The following is a 26,616-nucleotide window of genomic DNA, read 5'->3' as shown; positions in this document are numbered from 1 at the left end:
AATAAGATCTCACCTCAGTCTCCTCTTTTCTAAACAGCCCCAGTTCCTGCAGTCTTTCCTCATATGAAAGATGCTTCAGTCCCCTGATCATCTTGGTGGCCCTGTGCTGGACTCTTTCCAGAAGTTCTCTGTCCCTCTTGAACTGAGGAGCCCAGAACTGGACACAGGACTCCAGATGAGGCCTCACCAGGACACAGGAGATGAGGAGAAGAACCTCCCTAAGAAGACCTGAGTGTGCTGAGCACTTTGTTCATTTGGTGGTTTAGATCATTTAGATCTTACCCTTACTGCACTGTCTGCTGCAGTCACAGTGTAAAATATTAGATTTTCTTTTGGAGCAAAAATAATGGCAAGATGCTTTAATTGGCAGCACATAGATTTTTAAAAAACCCTTTACATATTGAAAAGCAAACTACATAGTCATTGTATCTATAGACTACTTTACTAATTAATTAGGTTAGGACTGTTCAGCCAAACACTAGAAAAAACGTAAAATTCTTATTTCAAACAGATATGGTCCATAATTACAGAAAATGTCATGTTACAATGCTTGAACTGAATCATTGCTTTTCCAACTGCCAGGTTGCTGACTAAGAGTATTGGGCTTCATTTTCTTCTGTCTGATCTGTAACACCTCTCAGCCTTTCTGACAGATGTAAAAAAGTATTGCAAACATAAGGTTTTTCTTTGCAATAGCCTTAAGCCATTGGGTTTTAATCTGTCTGTAGTATCACAGCTTAGAGTATAGGTCCAGCAGACAAACAAAAAGCCAATGATGACTTTTCTGGGTGGAGGACAGTGTCAGTTCCATCATGATTGCACCTTTTTATTTTTAGATAAAGGAGAAAAAATGGAAATTGATCTCAGTACATCAGAAAACTATGTTATAATTAAAACCTTGTTAGTATTTCTGGGTCAGAAAATAACTATTAACAAACACATTTGGAAAACAGTTGAACTGAAATAAGAATCAGCTCATAACGGATTCAAATCAGATAGGAGTTTGCAAATGCACTGTTGCACCTAAAAGAGTCTATGATTTGGAGCTGCACATACAGAAGCGTCATGTCATGGAGGAGGAAGGTGACAGTTCCTGTTTATGAATTTTTGGCAAGCTGCACCTGAGGGATGGGATGATATTCTGGAAACTGCCATGCCAGAAATACACAGCTAAACATGAGGGAACTGAGAAGAGCAAAGGGAATAATTAGAGTCCCATGGGGGTGGAACAGGGTTTCTAGTCAATTTTTTTAAGGAAATTAAGCTATTCAATCACACTGTTTTGCTGTCAGTACTCCAGTAAAAACATCTGAATCTCTTGACCAATTTCAGAGAAACCTGACAAAATGAGAGAGCTCTATGTACACTGGTTTTAGAACAGACTTTACAAAAATCAGGAGCCAGATATAGGAGACTCAGGTTTTGCACCCACTGAAGAACAGGTGGAAGTGTGAACTCAGCTGCATTATTTGACACCAAAGAATCCAAAGCTGTCATCCAAAACCAGACTCCATAAGGTTTGCTGCTGATGAAACTGCTAGTTCATTGTTTGGAAGGCTTCTTCCTGTTGTTTTTTAAGTAAAATATATTCAAAAGAAGACCAACACTTCTGCCAGAGACCATCTTTAAGCCACTAATCACTGCAAGGATGTAGGCACTTATAAAATTATGCACAATAACAGATCTTGTCCAGAACAGGCACTGAAATCCTTACCTGAAACAAACCCCTTTTGTGCCAGTGCTTTTTGTCTGCCTTGACAAGGACTGTTTCCATTTCTTCTCATGGCAGAGCTAGCTGTGACCTTCTTCTCTCTCTTAAAAATATTGCAGTACTACTGAACTTAAAGTAATGAAAAATCATGAGCCAGACATCAAAACAAAAACTGCTCTTGAAAGTCATGATATGTTAATAAAAGATATTTCACTGTGATTTTGGCCCATCTTTGAAAAATTTTAAATTCCTTCAGCTTCTTCTGGAGTGAAAGAGAAGTCACAGTGTCCCATTTTTACTAACCTATTGTGAGAAATTACTTTGAGCCCTTGATATCTCATCTTTCGTGACTGTCCCTCAAACAGCAAACTCCCCTAGGCTGAAGACATAGCTTTCATGCTCTTCAGTCTCCCTTAAGTCAGAGCATTGCTCTTCTAGGCAAGGAACCTACAGGAAAACCCTCAGAATTGCTTGTTTCCACTTTCTTCTTTCAATTTGCCTCAAGGAAGAAAATAGACAATCATAATTGCGCATAGCTAGGCTAATATCTTTAAAAGGGAGTATTGGTGGAATTGAGAAATCTTATAATGTGAGCTTTGGACAATATGAGTGGAAGATATGGGGGAGAAGGAAAGTTCTTCACATCAAGGGAAGGTCTAGAATCATAAAGAAATATACATCTGCTATGCATAAGGCATATAGAATCATAGGATCATAGAATGGTAGGGATTGGAAAGGACCTTTAGAGATCATCTAGTCCAACCCCCCTGCAGAAGCAGGGTCACCTAGATCAGGTCACACAGGAACATGTCCAGGTGGGTCTTGAAGACCTCCAAGGAAGGAGCCTCCACAACCCCTCTGGGCAGCCTGTGCCAGGGCTCCCTCACCCTCACAGTGAGGATGTGGATATGTGGATACTTGTCATTATGAACTGAGAAGAAAAGATCACAGACCATTATAATGATTGACTTCTCATATTTGAGTAATTTACCTGATATCTTACCATTGCTATATTAATATTTTATTTCTAGAATTCATAGCTACCTTCCCTAGATGGGACTTCAGGGAAATGGAATTAATAGGTTGCCTGTCAGTGACAAGACTTTGGATGTTACGAAATAGGGAGCATTCTTACTAAACAGACAATGAGGTGCTCTTCAAGGCTCTCATGTATCACTCCAGCTTCAGGACACAGTGTATTGAACCAGACTGGGCTTTCCAAGCTTTTGTTGATTGGATGATGATGTCAAATATTTTATCTTCACAAATCAAATGTGGGCAAATCAGAAAGTGACCACTAAAGGTTTGAAGTATTTACAGTAAGAGCTGAATCTTTTAATGCAGCCCTATGAAAAAATGGATTTACTTTTACAGCTTCTTCTATATTACTCCCTAGTAAATTCTACTGTCTTTGTGCAAATATAATGTAAAATGATTTGTTGTGCCTAAAACTTTGTAGGCATTAGTTAAACCATTGCCAGAAGGTTTAGAGGTGAACGTTCCATCCACTCAACACTAGTGAAGCTACATCTGGAGCTCTATGTCTAGTTCATGTCTCCCCAGGGCAAGACAGACCCGGACATATTGAGCAGGTCAAGTGAAGGGCAATGAAAATAGTTAAGGGATTCGAGCATGTCATATGAGGAAAGGCTGAGAGACGGGACTGTTTAGCTTAGAAAACAGAAGGCTCGGAAGGATCTTATCAATGATAAGAGATATCTGATGGGAGGGTGTAAACAAGATTTAGGCTCTTTTCAGTAGTGCACAGCGTTAGGATACAACTTGGATGAAACTTGGATGCAGGGTGTCTTGTCTGAACATCGGGAAACACTTTTACCATGAGTGCAACTGAGCACTGACACAGGTTGCCCAGAGAATTTGTGGAGTTTCCCTCCATGGAGATACTCACAAGCCATCTGGATGCTGACCTGCAGCAACCTGCTCCAGCTGACCCTGCTTGGCCAGGGAGACTGGACCTGGTGACCTCCAGAGGACCCTTCTAACCCAAGTGATTCTGTGGTTCTGTGCTTTTCAGTAACAGTTTTATTCACAATATCAACTTGGTGCAAGTCTTCACTCCAGCTTCCATCATTTTTTTTGACCAGTGGTCTGCAAGATCTTTCAGCTTTCCCTTTTAAATGATAAGAAATTACATATAAATTCCCTTATACTTTTTTATATTCACTTACATCAGTAAGAATTCATGTGCTTGATCCAGCATACAGCAATTGACACAATATTACAGAACTAGAGTATATGTTGCTGGGCCAGTAATTAATAAGCAGAAAGATGAGTAGGATAACAACCTCGTGATGTTTTCTTCACAAGTTATCTTCGAGGCACTTGGGTCTTATAGTCTTAGACTTGAAAAATTTTGTTTAGGTTAGGCTTAAAGCAGGGACTCTCCAACATTAGGGGTGTCTTTCATGTGGCATGTGCAGGCCTAAATTATCTGAGTGTGGACTACCTATGGACAACTATAACATCATCATCATGGTGTCTAGTATCACCGGATCACCAAATGGTAGGGGTTGGAAGGGACCTTTACAGACCATCTAGTCCAACCCCTGCAGAAGCAGGTCAACCTAGATCAGGTCACACAGGAACATGTCCAGGTGGGTCTTAAAAATCTTGAAAATGGATCACCATTCCAGTGATGTCATATCTTAGTTGTTTCTGATACCAAACATATGAAGGAACCTTACCTTCTTATCATCATCTTATTCTGTTCATTCTTGCTTCTTTCTGTTTTAAGGTGGCTGCCATACTTCGACCTGTTGGTGATGAATGGATAAATTCTTAAGCACCAGTCTGTAACATGAAGGCTGTCTTCCCTGCCAGTCGCAGATGGTGGGAAGTGATTTTATTGATTTGTTAGAAGGATTGCATCTAGCAGTAATAACGTGGTCAGGCCCTGGGACAAATCACCAGATGAGTTAGCAGAGGGTCTGTGTCTTTAACTGAGTGTGACATTACAATATTTACCAGCCCTTCATAGTGCTTTGCTTATTAACACCACTTTAATCTCTTCTGAGCCATCTGTCGGTCATTCAAGTTTCAGTTTCCTTCATGTGCTGGTGGAGAGACTTAACTTTCTGAGATGAACTTGGACATTACCACTCAAAAGTTCTGATGGTCATAGCAGTGCTGATCGATTTTTCTTAATTTGTGTTATCAAATCGTGTCCTCTAGAAAACCTCTTGGGGGGACACAAGCAGATGGTCACAGTAATTCCTCTCAAATTCAAAGGGTCACGAAGGTTCACAGCTCTCAGAATTTGCATGAGGTATTAGTGTGGCTGGCTGAAAGCTGGTCCCTCTTCCTATTCCAAAACCATCAAGTTTGGCAGCAAGAAGCACTGAATACTGCCAGCACAGATATTTTTGTTTTGGTTCATGCTCATCGAATGATCTCTCTAGAAACCAGAGTAGTTTCCATGCTGTGACCTCAGCAGAAATGTGACTGAGAGGTCTTAAGTGTTAGCGTGTGTTAGTGGTAGTTCACTATTTATTTGAAAGTGCAGTTTTCTCTGGTTTTCAGCTTTGCATTTCTGAGTAGCCCAGACGATTTAATTCATTGACAGGCCAGCATTTGAGCTATAGGCTTGAGTTTCTGGCCAGTGGATTACGTACAGATAATCTCCTGTACAGAAGGGCTGTTGTGTTCATTACCAGCTCCCCGAAAGTGAGTTGCTCAGAGCTGGTAGATCATAAATTGATAGGGAAACTACCTTTGTCTGGAAGTGATGCTTTGCCTCATTGTGCACTACTGCCTCAGTTGAACAGTTGGCATCGTGACATGTTTCATGGACAGTTTTGGTGGGTGACAGCAGAGAAAAACTGGGTCTGAGAGGAGGTGGGGGACATGGTTGCCACTGTGTGGAGGATGCCTATGAAGAGAGTGCTGAAGCGTGGGACCCCAGGAGCGGTGGCGGTGCTGGCTTAAGGCGAAGGGGCGGCGGTTGGCGTCCCGGGGACTGAGGCCAGCACGGCTCACGCCCCCGGGCGCGGCGGCACCTCCGGGAGCCCAGGGCTTCACTAGCGGCTCAGGCCAGCCCGCAGCGAGCACGCTGCACGGCTCCCGAGCCGCTGCCCCTGCCCACGCGTGGCCACTGCTTAGCGAGACGGCAGCGCGGGCTCGGCCGCGCTCGCAGCCCCGACCCGCGGTGCGGAAGCTCCGACGAGAGCGTGAGGAAGCCGGCGGTGTCGGGGCCAAAGCTGTGACCGCGCGGTCGCGGGACGAGCGAGGGAGGCTGCGGGGAGAGGCGCGGCCGGCCGCGGCCCCGCCATGGGCAGGGACGGCGGCGAGGGCAGGCAGCGCTGCCTCCCGTGAGGGAGCGGCGGCGCGGCTCGGACTCCGCCTCACCGGCACCGAGGTCCCCCGCCCTCCTCCCAGCGCCGGGCTCGCCGCGGCGGAGCATTTCGGCGGCGGCGGCAGCACCCGCCCTTCCTGGCCGGTCCGTGGCGCGCACCGCCCGCCCCCCTCCCGCTCCGCTCCCTCACGCAGCCCGCCGGCGGCGATCGGGAGCCCTCAGCGCCACGGCACCTCCGCCCCGCACGCCCACCGCCAGGAGGATGGGCTGCAGGCGGTGGCACGGCAGCCCTCCAGCTCCCTGAAGCCGCGGAAACAAAGGGAGCGAGCAGCAGCAGCAGCAGCAGCAGCAGCCCGGCCGGGGTGGATGCAAGCAACCATGAAAGGCTGGGTCTCCGCCTCCTCCGCTGCTGCCAAAGAGCTGCCGGCTGCTGCTGCTCGGAGGACTACACTGTGAAGGGGGCGGAGGAGAGGCTGGCTCGCTTTGCCGTGCAAAGGTAGAAAGTGTAAGGGAGAGGCGGAAAGAAAATGTCTTCTTCGGTGGGGCCCCGCGGCCCTCGCCCGCCCACGGTGCCCCCCCCGATGCAGGAGCTGCCCGACCTGAGCCACCTGACAGAGGAGGAGAGGAACATTATCATGGCAGTGATGGACCGGCAGAAAGAAGAGGAAGAGAAGGAAGAGGCCATGCTCAAGTAAGCTGACGCCAGTCATTCATTCATTCAGGCACTCATTCATGCGCCGATCGCCGGCGGGCGGGGGCGGGCGCTACCGCCGCGGGAGCCGGCCGGTGCCCAGGGCCGGCCGGCTTCGCCCCGCTCGGCGGGCCGCCCCGCGGGAACCCCGCACCGGCACCGGCGCTGCGGGGGCCCCGGTCCCGCTGCGCTCCCGAACCACAACTTCCTCCTCCCCGGCCGGCCTTCCCCCCACCTCGGACAGCTCCTCCCGAGGCGGAGCTGCCGAGGTGAGCCCGGGACGGAGAGGGACGGCGGCCCTTCCCGCCCCGAGGGAGCTAGCGGCGCGGGGCGGGCGAAGGGGCGCGCGGAACCCCCGACATAGGGATGAGGGGCGAGGTGGGATTCCTTTGGGGTCCCCAGAACCCCGCCTCTGCCAGGAGGGGCCGCTGGGTGGGGTTTCCCTGCGTGCGGGAGCCTCCGCGGCCGCCGTGCTGCCCCCACCTGGCTCGGCCTCCGCTGCCGCCCGCCGCGGAGCCCAGGCGGCCGCCCCCCGCCCCGCCCCGCTCCGCTTCTCTCCGGCCACCCCGCGCCCCGGTCCCCGGCTGCGGCCCGCTCGTCGCTAGCTCCCGGGAGGGCAGCGGTCGGGAGGCAGCTCACTGTGAGGACAGCAGGGCGTTTGTAATTAGGAAATCGATGCAATTAGTGTCACTGCTCGTTACGGAGGGGAAGCGTGTCAGCGTGGTGGCAGGACGGAGCGAGAGGGGGTTTATTCCGCTGCCAGCGGCACCGGGAGGGGTGCGGGGAGCGCAGGGTGTGGGCAGGTGCCATGTTTGGAAACCAGGTCCCCACAGCCTCTTCTGAACCTTTTCTCTCTCAGCCCCTCCACATCCTTGCCAAACAGTACATGTGACCACATTTTCTAGCCTCCTCCGTCAATAGGAGGCTTCAAACGTAACATTACCAAATTGCCTGCTGCGAGTGATGACAATAAACAGATTGAAGCAGTGGCCTGTGCAGGAGAATCAGGGTTTCTCCTCTCCTGCCTACCTGTCAGGCCTGTCTACTCTGGGGGGAAAGAGATGGGAGAGGTGACTGGAAGTGTGCAAACCTCTGACGTTACCTAGACCCTCCCTACCACAGAAGGTGTATCCTTACCTCACTGTTGTGTCCCACAGCTGTGCGTGGAAAGGATGCTCTGAAGGTGTGACACATGGATATTTCCTTTGGCAGTGTCAGAAATACACGTTTGAGCGATGCGGGTGCCAGCTCTTCCCTGTGGCTTTCTCTGACTGATGGAGAGACCAAACCCTCAACGCCGTGCGTGGTGAAGCTGAGGCAGACTTTCAGTGTATTGCTGCCTCTATCCCTTCCCATCAGTGCTTGGCTCTGAATTTTTACAGGGGCTCCTAGAGGTGATTGCAGCGGCGGGTACCGAGGCCCAGCTGCTAGCGTTGCGTAGTGCCGAGGAGTCTGCCGGGAGCGTGGTGTTTGGATCTCAGTCCACCACAAAGAGTTCAGTTTGCTGTGGCTGTTCATTATGCTTGGGGTGTGGTTAGTCTTGGAGGTGAGGTGGCTGAAACGAGTAATGTTTCATGTGAAAATGCATTGTATTAGTCAATGTGTTCACACGTAAGTGAGGGATCCTTCCTCAGTTGCTATTTATCGGATGAAAATTAAATAAAGGAGTAGCTCAAAGGCTGTAAACTACATTTATCCTTCTCCTATTCCTTGTTCTCCAGCACAGCTACTTCCCTATAAATATTTACCTTTTATTCTGTGAAGAAGATTACTGGTTCTGTGATGATACTGTAGAGCAATACTATAAATCTTACAGTCACTGCAAGAATGAACTTTTATTGGTAGAGATGGTAATTTCTCAGTGCTTGAGAACCCTCTTGTTAACACGGGGTAGAGGATAAATTTTCCTCCTTTTTTTTTCCTCCTATTTTTTTCTCCTTCTCTTCTTTTATATTGATGTTTCTGAATTCTGGACTGGTGCTTCATTTTCTGTGAGATTAGGGGAATCTAAAGCAATTTTACTAAATGAATTTAGAAAACTTTAAATACAACTTTTAGAAGAGATCAGAAATTTTGCTTTGGGAATTTAACTTGGTATTAATTTACGTTCCCTTCAAAGGCTTGTGATCTCCAAAGCTGAAGGTTTATTTCCTTACAACAGTTCTTTCAAATCATGAGAATAACAGTCTAGGCTTTCCGTTGGTCTGAGGAATGTGGTTTTGAATGGATTTCTTCCTTTAAATAAAGAGCCATAAATTAATAGAAAATACATGGAGAAACTTAGAAACCTGGATACTCACTTTAGCTATATCATTGTTTTTCAACAATTAGGTCAGAACAAATAGTTTTCATATGGATTATGATTCAGCCCTTACAGAGAACCACTAGATTTTCTGGTATTTTTCTGTATGCTGAGCACTGACTTCTCTTTTGGGACAAGTGTTAGACATCTATCCAGAGAGTAACATTTGCAAGACTGGATTTTAGACAAGAATTTACTTCCATAATTTCATCAAGGGTTTTTTTACAGATATCCAATGGTGCTACCCAGATGACACAGCTATGTGATAAAAGTCATATCTCATCACCACCTCTTCCTTTTATCTTTAGTAAAAGTTTTCCCGATTACACAAATGTCTCAGCAAAATAGCCACCAGTTTTCACTTAAAACCACCTGGCAGAGGAATGTTTCCGTCTGTAACGCCCACATGCAAATCTGAAATATGCCCTGGAAGTGAAGCTCATCTGTGTTGCAAACTGGGCTACCTTCAATCCTGGGCTGATCAGCGTCCGGATGCACGCTGGCTTATGAATCATAAGGGCTAAAAAGGGTGCACCGTCTCTCTCTTGTTCTGCGGGTCCTCATAGTTTGCTATAAAAGTTTCTACTTGTAATTTTCCTTTCCAGCACTTCTCATGACAGAAAACTCTGGGAAGAATTATTATAAAAAACAATAATTCTTCACACATTGATGCTGAAATTGGGGATCCAAGGGAATTTGAGATGTTTCAGTGAGCAGACTGTGGTTTTCAGGAGGAGTGAAAGAGATCAGGATCACCGTTGTAGAGTCTATGTCCCTCTCCTCCAGTCTGTACCTCTCTTCCTGAGCTCCATTCCTGACTGTGAGCTAAAAGCCTTCTTGCAAACCCTCTCTGCCAGTTCATGCTGACATCAGCACGTACTGCAGCATGCCAGCCAGGGAGCAGGGTGCTATTACAAGGAGCAGGACAATGTGGACAATGTGTTGCTTTTGCTGCTTGCTCTGGAGAAGACAGAAATGCATGCTTCAGTTTGAAACCACTGGCTTGTCTTTTTGCAGGACCTTGCCCTATCTGTCAGTTTGTTGGCCTACCGATTTCCTTCCTCCGTTTGGGATTAACAGAGCTTGTTGCACCCTCAGGATAAAGGCACTCAGTTTGTACAGGACAGTAACTGGTCAATGGCAAAGCTCTTGTCTTCCCTTTACCCAATATTAGATTTCAACCCTTTGTGTGCGTGGTATTTGTGGAAGGAAAACATCCTTTGGCCTCTTGAATACCTTGGAGCAATGTGTTGAGGAGTTAGGGCTTTTGTGAAGGTCCCTTCTTTTGCTTTTTTTAATGAACAGCCATACCTTGACGTGGGGAACACTTTAATGTTAGTTAGTTGCCTTGAAATTGCCTTTACATCTAAAGATGGGTTTTGCATTCCTGTTCTAGCAGGAGCAGTGTCACTGGGTACTCCTGAGAGCACATCCATGCCTTTGTACAGTGAAGTGTGGTCTCAGTCTGCTGTATGGCACTGAAGACTCAAATCCACATGAGCACTTTGATGCTTACCTGGCACTAAGTAGAAGCTGAGGCATGTTGAGTGTAGTCCATGAAATCTGTCTGTAACGATGCACCTGAGAAGCTGAGTGTTCCCGTGTGTCCAAGGCATATAGGATTAGAGCATGTGCCTGCATGACCATGCATCACCAGAGCATGAGTGCCTTGGCTGTTGAATTGCTTGCTGTCTGCCTTACACCTCAGCCTCTTTGGGAGTCACAAACTATTCAGTCATATGCTCATGTCCTCTGAAAAACTTGATGTTAATCCTGTACCTCTATAATGCATGCGGATGGATACTCAGGGCTGAACTCGAAGTGCTGTTGTCACAGTGATGTCCATTTTCTTAACATGTAGGAGCCAGGCAGTGTTACTGCTTCCAGCTACCTTAAGTGTAATAGCCTGGTGGTCAGGAAGTAGTTACCTAACCCAGTACACTTACCAGCTTGAAGAAGTTGTGTCCCAGACAAGGGCCATTAAATGTCATTATAACTTATTAAAAACAGTTTGGCTTCCCATACAGAGAATGAAAAGTTCATGGGCCCAGGAGCCCACCTTAATGTCAAGCTCAATAGGAGGAACTCTCATTGCAGAGATGCTTCTTGCTGTCATGCTGCATGCTTTTGGTTACCCAAGGCTTTTAATGAATCCTTTTACAAAAGAGCCAGAGAAGTTTCAAATACCAAGAGGTTTGGGAGTAGGAGACAAGTTCTCCTCCCTTCCAGCTGAATGATCTCGTCTTGTGTCTTCAGAGCTTTGCCTTTTTCTTCCTCTGTGGCTGGGAGAGCTTCACCTTCCTGCATGCCATGCCTTTGGCAGCAGCATGGAGAGCAGTCTGTTGAGCAGGTGGGGCTTTACCATGGTAGACTCAACTCTCATCCACTCTTGTCTCTCTGTTTCACACTGACTGTGACAGATTTTTCTGGGTATCTCTGAAGACTGTAGTCTTTAGCAACTCTTTTAATTGGAACTTGACCTTACAGACCCAAGCTTCTGCTGCTCCTGTATGAGTATATGTTTGTGTAGGACAGTAGTAGGACATGCCATGGCCTCCTTTGCAGACTAATTCACATTGGAGGCATTTATTTTTCCTGTTTTTCATAGCTCCTGTAGCTAAAAGGAAAGAGATTGATGTCTAGTGGCTGATGTGTTTAGCCTGAAGTCCGGATGTTGCCGTCCAGGTGACTGTGATGTGACTAACAAATTTTTCAGAGAAGTTCAAGGGAGAAACAAACCATTGTTTTCAAAAATGGGGATACCCCTTTTACCCCCCCATTTGAAAGGAAAAATAGTTTGAAAGTCTGAAGTGTACATTCAGAGACTATAAAGCCTGAAACAGCTATATTGTTTGTGGGTATAAGGTGCTTTGAAGTGAAAAAACCACTTTTTAAAATATATACACAGCCGATTTCAATCACAGACAAATCACAAAACTATACATACATATGTACTTAAGCTGAAGTTTGCTTATATGCAATTCTGTGCCTTATCTCCTCGGTTAAGTACTAAGTGCAATCTGCAGCAGCTGTGAACACAGCATATTGAGTTCTTCTGTGGACTCTCACAGCCTGACAGGACCATACGCTGGGATAGCCAAAGGACTTGTCTCCACCCTGGTGGAACATTAGCTTATCAAAGGGGGAACAGCTATAAATCAACCTTAGACAAGTTTTGGCCAGAAATTAGAATAAGGTTCCTAGTTACCATGGCAGTCATTTTCTGGAGCAAATTTAAGTGGGGACAAAAGCTCATAATAGTCTTCTGATGGGATTTAACAGGACCGTGAAAGAGTCTGTTTTCCAATGTAGTGGCAATAGTCGGAAATTTAACTCAGAGACACGGGAGGTTCTACTTAATTTTCTAACTCTTAATTAAATAGCTTTGGTAAAGAGGCTAGCAGGTACTTGAAACCTTCCCAGATCTTCAGCGAGTTATTTCAAGATTGACCATGGGAGTAGCAGTTAATGTTTGGGGAAAAGTTGATCTAACGCCCTATTTTGACCATCTAGTGTGATAGTCAAACTTGATTTTAGTAGGATTCAGATCTCTAGGATCAGCAGGGGTATTGGAGCTGCTCACTTTTCAGAGCTGACAAATCTTAAAGTCACTTGAAGTTGGTGAAGATCTCTGTTTCAGAGATTGTAAGATAACACCTAGATAATTTGCTGTGTGCACCTGGAAGCTTCCAGCCTGAACTGCTAGCCGCATAACTCTGAAGATTTACAGGTTGACCAGGAGGTATGTGCTCTTAACCACTTTCCTGGAGACAGTTTGTTTCGCCTCTCCATTTCTAACACTTTGACCACACCTAACGTTATCAGAAAACATTGAGTACTTCTCAAAACACAGCAGTAGCTGCTGCCACCCTTATTGTGTATAGTACTTATGGGCAAAATATAGAAGTGGGGTTCACAGACCCTCTTAACCTGAATGCTGTAAGTCCCCTGATGACAACTCTCTTCCATAAATAGTAGGGAAGGGAGAAGTAGGATTGTTCATCAGTCTGTTGAAACTGGGCCACTTTTCAGAAATAAAAGCAAGAGTAAAGGGGCCATCATGAGGAAGTCTGGCTTTATCCTATCTTTAGGATAAAAGATCTAAAGCCTATCTTTAATCCCACTGAGAAGACAAAGGAGGAGTTCAGAGTTCTGGGAACTGATTGTGCATTTGGCACCAAGGATGAAATGGATAAAGCAGTATCAAGGCTCCATCCTCTGACTCAGACTCCTTCATGCTTATTCTTTCCGTGGTCTCACAAATCTCACTTTCTGTGAAGCGGAGCAGGAGGAGTAGGGGATGCTTTCACCTCTGCTGCTGGAAAGCCTGTATTTCTTCCTTTGGATCTAAAGGTGGTTTGGAGCCATCATGTTTCAAGATCTGCGACTGAGCAAAGAGCAGGGTGCAGGGTGCTTACTGTGTACATTGGGTGATTTAAGCCCCTAGAATCACCCAGACAGACTGTTTTGAGTACTGCCTTGCACCTCTTCCTGAAAGTGCCAGCTCTGATCCTTACACTTGAGTGTACAGATCCATGATGATTTGTAGTTCTGTAGTCCTGGAGGACTGCAGGAGTCTGGATTTTTTCTAGCCCAATCCCCTGCTCAGAGGAGGGCTACCTACAGCTGCTAGCCCAGGACTGTGTGCAGATGGTTTTTTAATATCTCCAAGGTTCAGCAGCCTCTCTGGGCAACCTTTTTAAGTGAAGCCACCCTTACAGTAAAAAGCGTTTCCTGATATTCAGATGGTACCTCCTGTGTTTTGCCCATTGCTTCTGGTCCTGTCACCAGGTACCTCTGAGAACAATTTAGCTCTGTCTTCTGCCCCTCTCCACTGGCTATCTGTACCCATTGTTAAGATCCCCCTGAGACTTCTGCAGGCTGAACAATGCCCAGGCTCTCAGCCTTTCCTAACATGACGTGCTCCAGTCCCTTAACTGTCTTTGTGGCTCTTTGCTGCACTTGCTGCAGTATGTCCATGCCTTTCTTGTACTGAGGAGCCCAGAACTAGACTTAGCACCCAGATGTGGCTCCACCAGTGCTGAGGCAGAGAGTATAACCTCTCTTGAACTGCTGGCAATGCTTTTCCAATGCAGCCCAGGTTGATGTTGGCCATCTTTGCTCCAAGAGCACATTGCTGGCTCATGCTCAACTTGATGTTGACAAGGAATCGTCAGTTGCTTCTCTGCAGAGCTTGTTTCCAGCTGATTGACCCCCAGCATGTACTGGTGCATGGGATTATTCTTCTCCTCATGCAGGGCTTGGCATGTCCCTTTGTTGATTTTTTTAAAGCTTGAGAGGAGACCAGTGTCTAACGTGTTCTCAAATCAGTCTGAATCATTGAGGTCTCCAGAATATTGCTTGTGGTCACTTCTTCCAGATGCTTTCTCTTTACTGTCCAAAGCGCTCCCTCAGAGAGAAAACTGGACAGTGCAGAAACTATTCTTGCCTTTTGGCCAATGGAAACATCAGTAACAATTTAACAACATTTGAAGCTTCAATTTTTTCACCACTCTGAGAGGACATATGTGGCCCCAAGGGTTTCCTGATCAAAGGAGACAGCTGTGTTGACTTCAGGATTACAAGGAGGATGTTAATGACTTACAGGGAATTTCAGAGAACGTATGGTGATTTTTTTTAACAGGAAGGTGGACTAAGTAGTCCAAGGAGACTACTATGTACAGTCAAAATGTATTCACAACTGCACATAGTCATGTGGTAAGACAATTCTGGGACAGATATTGACTGTTGTACTGGGGGCTTATCTCACTGCCAAGGCAAAGGCAAGGACACCATCAGCAGACAATATCAGGTTCATAGGAATTTCCTCAAAAGCTATAGGAGGTGATAGGGGGTAACAGACAGTAATTAACATGCCTACCATGTTCTAGATATGAGCTTAAGATCAGCACATGTAGAAATTTCAGAAGGTCTGAAGTGCAAGCTTTTGTCCAGAGTTCTTTTTCTGGCCCAGTTTCAGTGGTTTTATTGAACTGCTCAGGGCATTGTTTCTGTGTATGCGTCTTCTCACATGATTCTCCCCTTCATACAAGAAGTCTCTGATGTTATGTACTCAGCTTTGTCTAATATTGCAGTGATACTTTCTGACTGAGAAGTCTGTAAGTCTAGAAATTCATGGGCATTTTCTGTACTTTGCAGAAGGGTGAAGACAAAGGCTGAGTAAAAGAACATGATCTCTGGGCAGGAACTTCTGAAAGTACAGAGTTGTTATAAACCCAGGTCTTAAAAGTCATTATGCAGAAGAGACCTCTTCTCTGGAGGGAGAGGGTACCCCCCTGTTGGTTATTTTTCTGGAAAACAGAAGGAAATCAACATTAAGAGGGTTTTGAAATCCTCAGTCTTGTCAATGCCCTTTTATTTCTGAAGACTCATGGAGAATTTTTTGCATCCTTGAATACAGGAAAGCAACTAACAAAGATGCAGTGTGCTTCTTTCATCAGGTGGTTACTAAGCATTTTAAGACTTGAACTTAATACTGTAAGAGAAGGCTATTTAAAAATCCTGCTGCCCTGGTATTCAGGCTTGTTGGGATGCAGGCGTTGTTGAAGGTGGAAAATGACACAATTTAAATTTTATTTTTGGTTGCCAAGAGTTAGAGATAGTTATAATTTCTAGCCAAATTCACCCTCTCCTTCACTCTACCCACTGGTGACCACTTCATTTGTCTTCTCCCCTGAGCCTACCAGTTTTAATTAATAGATGCTGTCGTGCAATTACGTTTTGAGGGAAAAAAGCTTCAGTGCCTACAGTTGAACTCTAATTCCCAGTCGTGACAGAACATGTAAGAAAATCTTATGTAATCAGTTACAAACACAGAGCAGGTTTCATCCTACTTTTTAGAAACAAATGCATACAATTACTAAAATTCTTTACACCTGATCAGGGCTATGTGATTTACTCCAGTCAGATCCATGTATTGGATCTGTAAGGATGCAGATAGCTAATCAAGTATCTGCGTATGTCAGGAGTTACAATTGATTTTTCCCTTCTTTTGTACTTGACAGAAATGGTAAGATATTATGCAGTGTTCCCCATTTTTGGCATTTAGGTAGCAAATGTTGGAGGTACTTTTGGTTTTCACAGGAACAGCAGAAGAGAATACGACTACCAGTTTGCATTAATACTTAGGTAAGACAATTTCAACAATGCAATAGGGCAGCATTGTAAATCTTTGTACTTGTAACCGAAGTAGTCATCCTCAAAATTTGATTGCATATCAGATACTTGTGTCCAGAGAGAGTTTTAAACAAGAAATCAATGTTTGAAGTATATTTTCTGGCACCACTCCAAGGGCAAGAAAAGATAGTTGCAATTTTCAGAATAATGACACACACAAAGCCATTCACACACTTGCCACTTCAGAGGCACGAAGAGACACGGCACGATGAATAGTTGTTTCCAGACAGTTCTAGATTGAATTAGAACATGTATTTTAGCACTCGTTTCTGAGTTTGTTCACATCAGCTGTGTCTTCATTTTCAGTGTTGGGACTTTTGTACACTTATGATAAGCCTTGTTAATATTGTTGAAGGTAGGAGAGTATGTCTGTCTGCATTTTTTTTTCATATGTCTCTAATAAAAATGAGTAGTGTTTGAAATCTGATTTTTTGGTCTGTCTCTCATATAGTAAGCCCTCTTGGAACCACTGAAGATCAGTGCATGTTTGCTTTGAGCGAACCAGGCAGACAGAGCTACTTTTTAATGACAGTGGTGGTTCTGGCAAACTAATTATTTCAAATTTCGAGGATCTGGGATGTAACCAAAGAACAACCTTCTTTATATTTTAAGCTTTAGACAATACCAAATTCTAGTTAGTTAGAATGGTGATTTAAATGCGTTGCAGTTATTTACTCTCAGGTCCTTAATTGAGACTTATTTTTTTAAACTTCATTATGTGAAACTTATTAGGACATTGCTCATGAATTGAACACAGCTCAACCACACTATTTTAATGTATTATTATCTTGCAGAGAAAAAGTCTACTGCTCTGCTATCGAGAAACAGAGCGCTCTGTTTGTTCTGAAAATTGCTAATGGAGGTCTTCACATGCTTGAATGACCTAAGTGTGAAGTGTTTTCTCAAGTGTTTCTCTTGGTTACTAATACCACATACTCTGTACCCAAATTACGTACCCAAAAGTCTGTCTACATCTTAAAGTAGAAGGTCTAATAAAAGCTGCCTCTCTTCTTTTACAAACCTAGTTTGGCCTATGAGCCTAGCAAGCGTTAGAATTTTTGTAGCCATTGCTCATGAAGATTTTGTGTACATATTTGTAAAATATGTATTAATCCTAAATTTTCCATGAAGGCTTCAAAATCATGACAGTAAGCTATAATTTTGTAATATTTATATTAATAAATCATTCTTTTTGCATATATTTAACAATCCTATACTATATAAATAATCCAAAGATATAATGTGAGCCATTTGCATTGGTAGGGGTTGGAAGGGACCTTTAGACCATCTAGTCCAACGCCCCTGCCAAAGCAGGATCACCTAGATCAGGTCACTCAGGAATGTGTCCAGGTGGATTTTGCAGATCTCCAAGGAAGGAGACTCCACACCCTCCCTGGGCAGCCTGTGCCAGGGCTCTGTCACGCCCATAGTGAAATAGTTTTTTCTTATGTTTAAATGGAACTTTTTGTGTTCCAGCTTCTTTCCATTGCCCCTTGTCCTATTGCTAGCTACTATAGAAAAAAGGGATGTCCCAACCTCCTGACACCCATATGTAAATATTAATGAGATCCCCCACAATCTCCTCCAGACTAAACAGCCCCAGTTCCCACAGCCTTTCCTTATAAAGAAGATGCTCCAGTCCCCTGATCATCATCTTAGTGGCCCCGCGCTGGACTCTCTCCACAAGTTCTCTGTCCCTCTGGAGCTGGGGAGCCCAGAACTGGACACAGGACTCCAGATGAGGCCTCACCAGGGCAGAGTAGAGGGGGAGCAGAACCTCCCTTGACCTGCTGGCCACACTCTTCTTGATGCATCCCAGGCTGCCATTGGCCTTCTTGGCCACAAGGGCACATTGCTGGCTCATGGTTAGTTTATTATCCATCAGGACTCCCAGGTGTCCCCCTGCAGAGCTGCTCTCCAGCAGGTCAGCCTCCATGTGTATCAACCATGTGGAAGTATTCTACAGATCAAATTATTAGTAACAGGACTTTAGAGAGAAATAACAATGAAGCAGTTCAGATAACAAAAGACCATTTTGGAACTGGATGATTAAATATGTTTAGTTGTGTTGAGAGCAGTGATTTGTTTAGTATAGCTTTTTGCTTTGGACAATTCCATTGGTCTTTGAAAAAGCATCAAGTCCCACACAAAACCTGCCATAGTAGCTGTCTGAAATTTCTAATATATTTTCTTTACACAATTTCATTATCACTTACATGTACTAAGAAAGCAATCAGTGTAATTTTCCATTTATATTCATTATTCTCTAGGTTTTTTAATTAGCTTTTCATATGAAGTTATTTCCAAAATAAAGTCATTGCGCTTTTGTGTATCTGCAGTATTAACTTTAGAATAATTTTGACATTTGACATCAGAAGACTAAATTTGGTGCTGATTAAATGGAATTGCACAGATGTAGATGAAAACATAATGCGAAACTGGAGTGGTAAAAGGACATGAACAGCATATGAGTTTTTTAGTTACTTTAGGTGATAAATCTCCTTGGTACTGTAATCTATTGCAAAAATTTTGATGAAGTTCAACTATACAATTTAATGTTCTGCCTGCTATGTGTTTTTAGCTGTAGAACAGACAGCTGGTTGAAGGAGAGCTTGGTGTGTGAGGCTAGGCATTTGAGAAGGAAGGACAGAATTTATGAGAATTCTAGATCGTCCTAGTTTAATTTTATTGATTTTTGGCCCTAGATGTTAGCTGCAAAGTATCAGGGTAGTGGGTTTGCACTTCATGGATGAGAATTAGAAGTGATTTGATATGTGCATATGTTCTTGTACCTAAGAGTATAAAACCAGGCTTTATGGAAATACAAACAAGTTGGTTTATGGACTTGATTGGCAACGTTATATTGCTTAGCATTGCTTAAAACATGTGGAGTGCATTGGTGAAATTTGATGGAGAGCTGCAAATTTGGAGCAATTTTGGCTGCAGTCATGTCATGGGAATAGGTGACAAAGCTTGAACAAGTTACTGCCATGAAGCAGCAAAAACACTGTGTTGCTGTGGCCCTGTGCCTCAGCTGAGTTTGATTAACTTTGGTGAATCTTTGCCTTGGGACAAGTGTCACTGGAAATACATCTCTTAATTGGGGTAAGACTTAAGTGTTGGTGAGTCTGTTTAGGTTGGATATGTCTCTGTAAGTCTTGTATTTTGCAGAAAGAAGCACATTTTTCTCAAATGCATTTAGTAACTGTTCAGTTACTCTCCAAGCTTTATGTAGAAAGTAAATTTCGGAAAAGTGAAACCAAAGCATGGCTACCTACATTTCTGAAAAAATCCCCCCCACTTATCACTGTTCAAAAGTATATCTGTAATTTTTAAAACTGTTTTATATTTGGTATACTCTTAATTTCCTGCAACCTTAATTGAATGCTTTGTTTTCCTTTTGTTTTCTCAAAAAAAGCTGTCTTTCAATATATACTCATTGAAAGGAACTGTATTCAGTCAGGGGTGGAGACTGCAGAGTTATATGAATTGATTTTGGTGGTGTATATGTAAAAAGTGTGTAAATTCCTTTGAGATTAAAAGCATGGTACATTTTTCATTTATTTCAGAGCAAAATTAGATATCGATTTTTTAATGAGAAATCTATTCTAAGAATATAGAACCTCACTAACATATTATAATTCTTGTATTTTGTGCTTTTAGATGATTTGATATTGATTGTAGTTTTTAAATTTAAGAGCTCTCAAATTTGTGAGTGAAATCTCCTCATAATTTATTTTGCATTTTTTTAAAATAAAACTTCATTACCTTAAAATAAAACACCCTTCCTTAAAAAAAAATAATCTTTTTAAAACCACTGAGGTACTCAGTGTAACATAACTTCCAGCAGAAACTGTTTAGATGTGACTAACCAGTTCAAGGAATCAGTAGCTCAAGCAGTGTGGCTTGGATGAGTGGACAGTGAGGTGGATTGAGAGCTGGCTGACCTCTAAAGGTCCCTTCCAACCCCTACCATTCTATGATTCTATGGTACAGGTTAGTTCACCTGTAACATCCCCTTTTCTGATGGGGATATTTCAAGTTCTAAGCTTGTCTCTGTCCAAAGAGGTTTAAATGGTCCATGTGGAAAAAGAGCTGGGAAGTTCTAGTTACGTGGCAGATGAGATGCTGCTCTCTCTTTCATCCAGCCAAGGTGACATGATTGTTCCTTTCCTGATATTTGTCCTCTATGGGATCAAATATTAAGAAGCCAAGGTTTCCTTGAAGTAAAGTAAATGAGGTGAACTATGTGAGGGAAGAATCTGAAGGAGAACAGCAGCAACAGTGTTTCCTATTATGAAGGGAGTTTATTGTCTTTTTTTAAAAGGCTTTGCAGTTTAGCAGTCTCTCCTTGCAGAGTTTATGGTCAAGTATGCTTTTTTTTTCTTTCTGCATTTAAGTGTTTGCCATATTTTTAAAATCAAGACCTTGTCAGAGTGATTCATAGTTTCTGTCACCTCTGTTGCATTACTGCAACATACTGTACATGGGACTACCCTTGAAGACTGTCCTGTTGATCTCACTGTGCCTTTTTACTGTTCCCTTTGCTTGTTATCGTGTGTATTTCAGCAAATAAGCAGAGTTTTCCTTCCTGTGTCCTGGTAGAAGAAAGAAGATTAACAGTCCACAGAAGACTTCTTAAAGTAGGGAAGACAGGGAACTCCCTTTAGCAGAGGAACTCTAAATTTGCGAGCTTTCAATGAAAGCCAAAGTTTGATGAACTTTCTGCCAGGGCAGCTTGCTCGTTGTGTGGAAGTCGCAGAGGTGGAAAGGAACTAATCTTCCTGACAATTTACTTAATGGTGTAAAATACCAGGTGTTAAATTTTGAAGACAGGCCCTTGCACGTCTAGCATTCATAAATAAACCAAGAAAATCAATAAGTGACTTCAGCAACTGCCACCCTTTTGACTCCCTTGTCGGAGGCCAAGAACTGAATGAACAAGAAAATTAAAAGTGTTTGCCCTGAAGGAAAAGGAAAAGCAGTTTTTCCTCCAGGCTAAAGCTGAGGCCACGGAGAGTATAGCAAAGCTTTTTTTGCTGTGTTACCATAGCTTGTCTGAATCTAGCAGTCTGCAGGTTTTTTTATACTGCAAAACACTCCTTATTTGATACCAAGATGTTTCTCATTCAGAGAGCTGCACCCCAGGGCTGTCAGCCTCCTACTTTTTATTAGTTCCCCGAATGTTTTTTGTTACATTTTGTAAACCTGAATAGTACTACTACTGTCTCTTCACTAGGAGACAATTCAAAATATGTCCTGTAATACTGTGGTGCTTCCCCACTGGATTCCAAACTAATTCATGGTGTGTCTGTCTTAATCTCTTATTTTTCATTAGGGCTTTCAGCTCTACTTACTTTCCAGATGCTTAAATCATTGTGATTACAACAATGTCTATTACATAGATGTCATACCTATTATATACAATATATCCAGTATATATATATCTGAAGTTCAGACTGTAATATTTTAGAAACACATGCATTTTTTTTTTCTTCATTCCAGGCATTACAGTCATGCTGTGGATAAAATGAAATCCTAGGCAAATCAAGTTGATTTAAAGAGTCATTCTATACAGAACAAATTGCATTTCTGTTTAGGGTGAGCTTCCTGCAAAACTGTAAGGAAACTGCAGTGTTGCTCAGTGTCACGCTCAATTCATAAAGCCTTGCTAAGGGAATGAACTGTGGTTGGTGTTCAGAGATACAAAGCACTGTCCAGCTGTGGCTCAGGGTTTGTCCACACTGTCCCTGGAGGTATGGTAACAGCATGGAAGCTGTGCTGCTGTGTCCCAGGAGGGGAGATATCTGCTACTGTTTGAGATGTCCAGTGGCAGCCCTCCATATCTTCAGAAGAGAGGAAAGAATGGGAAGCTGATTGCAATTTTAGACCAGTTTTTGCAGCAGTGGGCAGCAAGGAGTGAAAGGAGCTTGGGAACAGAGAGTGGTTTTTGTAGCTGGCTGGCGTGAAGCTTCCTGAGGCGCATTATGGGTGGATATTTCCTCAGCTGGAATCGATCTCTGGACCATTTGAGTTTCGTTGCTGGACATAAACAGCAGTGGCAAAAGCTTCAGCTCAGCTGATGCGTCTGATTGTGTTTTCACACAGCCTGCCACTTTCTCCAGATTCCTCCTGTGGGATTTTTGAGATCACTATCTTTCCTTTGAGGCTCTCTCATTTCTCAAATAATACTATGGCTATTTTGAGGTAAAAGCCATGTTTTCCTCCACGTGAGAAGCAGTACCTTTTGAATGTGAGTTATCATCAAACTGCCTTTAGTGAAAATGAGATGCTTTGTTTGATAAAATCCTTAGTTTATTGTGTCAATCCTGAGTCTTGTGCAAGCTAAGGTGTTTTAAATGTCCTCACCAAGGTAATGAGATTAATGAGCAAAGGCTACAAAATGGTTGGCATTTTGTGTTGTGCTGGCAAGGCTATTCACTAGAAAAACTATGGTTGCTTAGTTGCCATGGGAGAGGAAAAATGAGGAGAGGAGAAGATGAGAGTGCAGGCTATAGCCTTGTGAGAGACAGCAGGAAAGGGGAGAGTATGTGACAAGTCAGTGGGAAACCTTAAGAAAGTGCGTGTCCCTTAAGGCACAACGAGTTGGACTCAGCATATAGGTGGGTCTGTGGGGATCAGACAGAGGAGGAATATGTAACAGGGGAGAGCTATGAGGGGAAGGCTGGAAGCAACTGGGCTAGGAACCTGGAAGTAGACTGTGAGTGATGCAGCTGTCTATTTGCCTAGTGTAGAACAAGAGTAAAATAGCACTTCTGCACGTTGAGAATTGGGTAATGAAAAAGTGATAGATCCTTTGGTAGCAGGTCTGGGACTTGAGCATTTATGTGTGTTTCCCTTCAGGTTTGAACTGGAGATGGTTAAGCACACAAATCAGGAGGAGCTGAACATTCATTTTCAGTGTGGAAATAAATAAATTAGAAGGCAAGTAGAAAATACAAAGGTTCAGAACTGCTCAGAGTGTGAGCCAGCCTTATGACTGTAAAGAGTGCGATCTGAGTCATGAAGTTCAGATGCTTGGGCCTTGGCAGAGCTACTTCCTGGATCTCGGCAGGCTCCGATGGTGCAGCAAGAACATCCAGAAACACAGGGTGGCTTGATTGAAGAAGGAACTGGACACCTCGGTGCATCTGAATTCAATATTCCCAGAAAATTAACATTTTATAGCATTGTCTAACTACTCTTAGGCTGCCCTTAAGCTTCTCATTGAAAGGTGGGTCCACCTAAGAGATCTGGTCTGGTTTAACAAGAAGAAGAGTGATTCAGTCTCTACCTTTTTTTTGTATCAGAGGACTTGGAAACTCATCTCAGCAACATCTTAGAGCTCATGAGCCTGACAGTAGTCATGCAATCTGTCCACTCAGAAATTTTGAGGCCTCAGTCTCAGAAACGTTGAGGCCTTTGAATATTTGGAATTTGCTTCAATCTTTCTACTTAGAAGAGGAGAGCTTCCTCCGGTTAGGAAAGTGCTCCTGTTGTTACAGGTGCTGTGTGAGAGAGGGTTGTGGAAAGGCTCCACATCAGGAGTTTACCTTCCTAACAGAGTAAGCAGACAAAAAGAAGATGAAGTATAAAGAGCAAGGCAGCACTAAATGTTATGTTAGTCTCAAGGTTTATAGGCAGGATGCCACGTCCCCTGTGTCTGTCCAGCCTTGTCATCTCCAGCCCGACATATTGGAGGTTGTGTGCATGTACATATTAATCTGTGCAGGCTCAGTGCCTGAGGGAATGGTGTGTGTTTGTTTGTTTTTGTTTTTAATTAAAGGTGGCATCTCTGCTTTTTGGGTGGGTGAAGAGCTAAAAGGAATCAGCTGAATGGAAAGAAGAAGGAATAAAGGATGTTGAAGTTTGAGCCAAGGGTGCAAGCACAGCTAAAAAGACTGAGCAGGTGAAAAGAAAGGAGAGCAACTGGGGCAAAGAGATCAATGTACAGCAGAGACCTTAATCAAAAGCACATGTAAAGGTCCTTGCTTTGCTGATTCAGCAGCTGCTCTTGGCTGGTAAATCTCCCTGGTAGTTTTCTGTAGTTTTTGCCCAGTACCACGTTCTGGTGAGTATGGAAAACTCTCCAGTCCTCAGGCAATGTGTAGAGATCTCCCTGGTGTGTGTGTGTGTGTGTGGCTCTGCATATGCATATTTTATAGAGTAATATGAGAGACAGCGTTAGAAAACTTTGCTCTAGTATTTAAGATAAGGGTGGATTTCAGGAGGTTGGGACATCCCTTTTTTCTATAGTAGCTAACAACAGGACAAGGGGTAATGGGATGAAGCTGGAACACAAAAAGTTCCACTTAAATATAAGAAAAAAACTATTTCACTGTTGAGGTGAGGGAGCCCTGGCACAGGCTGCCCAGAGGGGTTGTGGAGTCTCCTTCCTTGGAGATCTTCAAGACCCGCCTGGACATGTTCCTATGTGACCTGAGCTAGGTGACCCTGCTTCTGCAGGGGGACTGGACTAGATGATCTCTAAAGGTCCCTTCCAACCCCTACCATTCTATGATTCTGTGATAAGCCACATAGGTACACAATCTTAGAGGCTGCACAACATCATTTGGCATGAGCAAACGTGATGGTTGGCAGACTTATTTTGCTCCCTGTGCTCTTTGGTATCAGAAGCCTGCTTGACTGCTTCTAGCACTGACCCCTCCACCTGGAATATCTGTCTGCTTCTTTCTGCATTTTCTCCAGTGGCACAATGGAAAGGGAAGGGAGAGAGGTAACATCTAAATCATAGAGAGGTGGCTTAGACATCTCTTCCTTTATCCTGCACCATCTGATCCTACATCCACTGAAACAGCTGGAAACAGTTTGTATGGTTTAGGCCTAGCCAAAAACAGAGTAATACACAGTTTCTTGCTTACTGCCCCCCATCCACCCCCACCCTCGTTAGGACAGCAGAGGCTCCAGCGAGACGGGAGGAAAAAAGATAACCAAGGATGTTGTGGATCGAGACAAGGGCAGGGAGGGCTCACTGCCAATTACGGTTCTGGGCAAAACAATCTCCTGTACTCGACTTAGAAAGTAAGAACAGTTAGTTCTACTACCTACAAGAAAAAGAATAGACAGAAATGAAAAACAGAGGAGGATGATGAGACAAATACAACCGCCACTTTAAGGTCTCCTTCACCCACCCCTCCTTTCTTCCTGGGCTCAGCTCACTGCTCCCAATATCTCTACGTCCTCCCCCCTCAATGGAGCAGGGGTGTAGAGAACGGGGGATGTGGTCCCCCATGGGTGGTCTCTGCAACTTCTTTTCTTCTCAGAGGAAGACAACTCCTTGCATTCTTCCCCTGCTCTAACATGGGGTCCCTCCCGTAGGACACAGTCCTTAACAAACTCCTCTGGTGTGAGTTCCTCCCAGCAGCTACAGCTTCTGCTCACAAACTCCACCAGCGTGGGACTCCTCTGCAGCCAGCAGCATTCCAAGCACCTTCTACTGCAATGCTGCCCTCCCACAAATTCCCAGCCTCCTCTGGACACAGTCACTACCCCTAGCTTGGGATCCTCCATGAGCTGCCAACAAATCTCTGCCTCACCATTCCTCTTCACAGGATGCAGGGGGACAGCCTGCCATTTCCCCACAGGATGCAGGGGAGTCTCTGCTCTAGCACACCTCCTCCTCTTTTCCCTCACTGACCTTGGGGTCTGCATACTTGTTTATTTCTCCTCCAACTCCTTCCATCACCACCCAGAAAAGAAGGAAGAACTCTCCTTTTCTGTCTTCTCCCTCTTAAAAAGTGATTGGGGAGGTGCCCAATTGGCTCAGCCCCGGAAGTGGGGCTGGTTCAGAGCTGGGGAGAGTTTTGAGCAACTTCTTACTGGAGCCATCTTTACAGCCCCTGCCCTGTTACCAGAAGCAGCTCCACACAAACCCATGACAGTGTTGAGGCAAGAAGTTTTCCAAACTGTGATGAGAAACAGATAAGCAGTAGTACCATTATGTATCTTGGCAGCCAGAAAATGGATGTGGAATAGGCAAATAATTGTGTCAGTGCTACATTTGGAAGGGGTGGCTACAGCAAGCAGTCTTGCACTAAACTGAAGTTTTGGCTGTTTTTGATGGCCTCAGGAGAGAAGGATGAGGGCATTAATAAGACAGGTATCTGCCCCATTGTGCTTGATATGAGATACACAACTGCAGTGGATGTCATCACATGTTCACAACTACACAAGCAAATGTTATTGTTCACAGACTACTGCTGACCACAGGGGTGCACACAAAGAAGTGTCAGCTCCCTCCAAAAGCAAGAAAAGGCTCTTAAATGTGTGCTATTCACTAGCCAAAAAAAAAGAAAAGGGGAGAAGCTTGAGCAAGTCCATCTGCTGGGGAGGATGGTTGAGAGAGCTGGGATATTCTGGGGTCTGTGCTGAGGAAAGATATG

The 26,616-nt window shown here is 44.2% G+C and overlaps 1 protein-coding gene across 1 annotated transcript in view; it reads left to right on the top strand.

Annotated features, from left to right (window-relative positions):
- Nucleotides 1–6,550: 6,550 nt before the first annotated feature.
- LOC133624792 (regulating synaptic membrane exocytosis protein 1-like) overlaps nt 6,551–26,616 on the top strand; it is a 127,233-nt gene continuing 107,167 nt past the window's right edge. Inside the window, exon 1 of the mRNA XM_061989035.1 lies at nt 6,551–6,714. Within this exon, the coding sequence (XP_061845019.1) occupies nt 6,551–6,714 (164 nt within the window). The remainder of the gene's footprint in view (nt 6,715–26,616) is intronic.

This window comes from Colius striatus, chromosome 2 (genome assembly GCF_028858725.1).
Source record: "Colius striatus isolate bColStr4 chromosome 2, bColStr4.1.hap1, whole genome shotgun sequence".
Lineage (NCBI taxonomy): Eukaryota > Metazoa > Chordata > Aves > Coliiformes > Coliidae > Colius > Colius striatus.
This window is presented reverse-complemented; position numbering and strand designations above follow the sequence as displayed.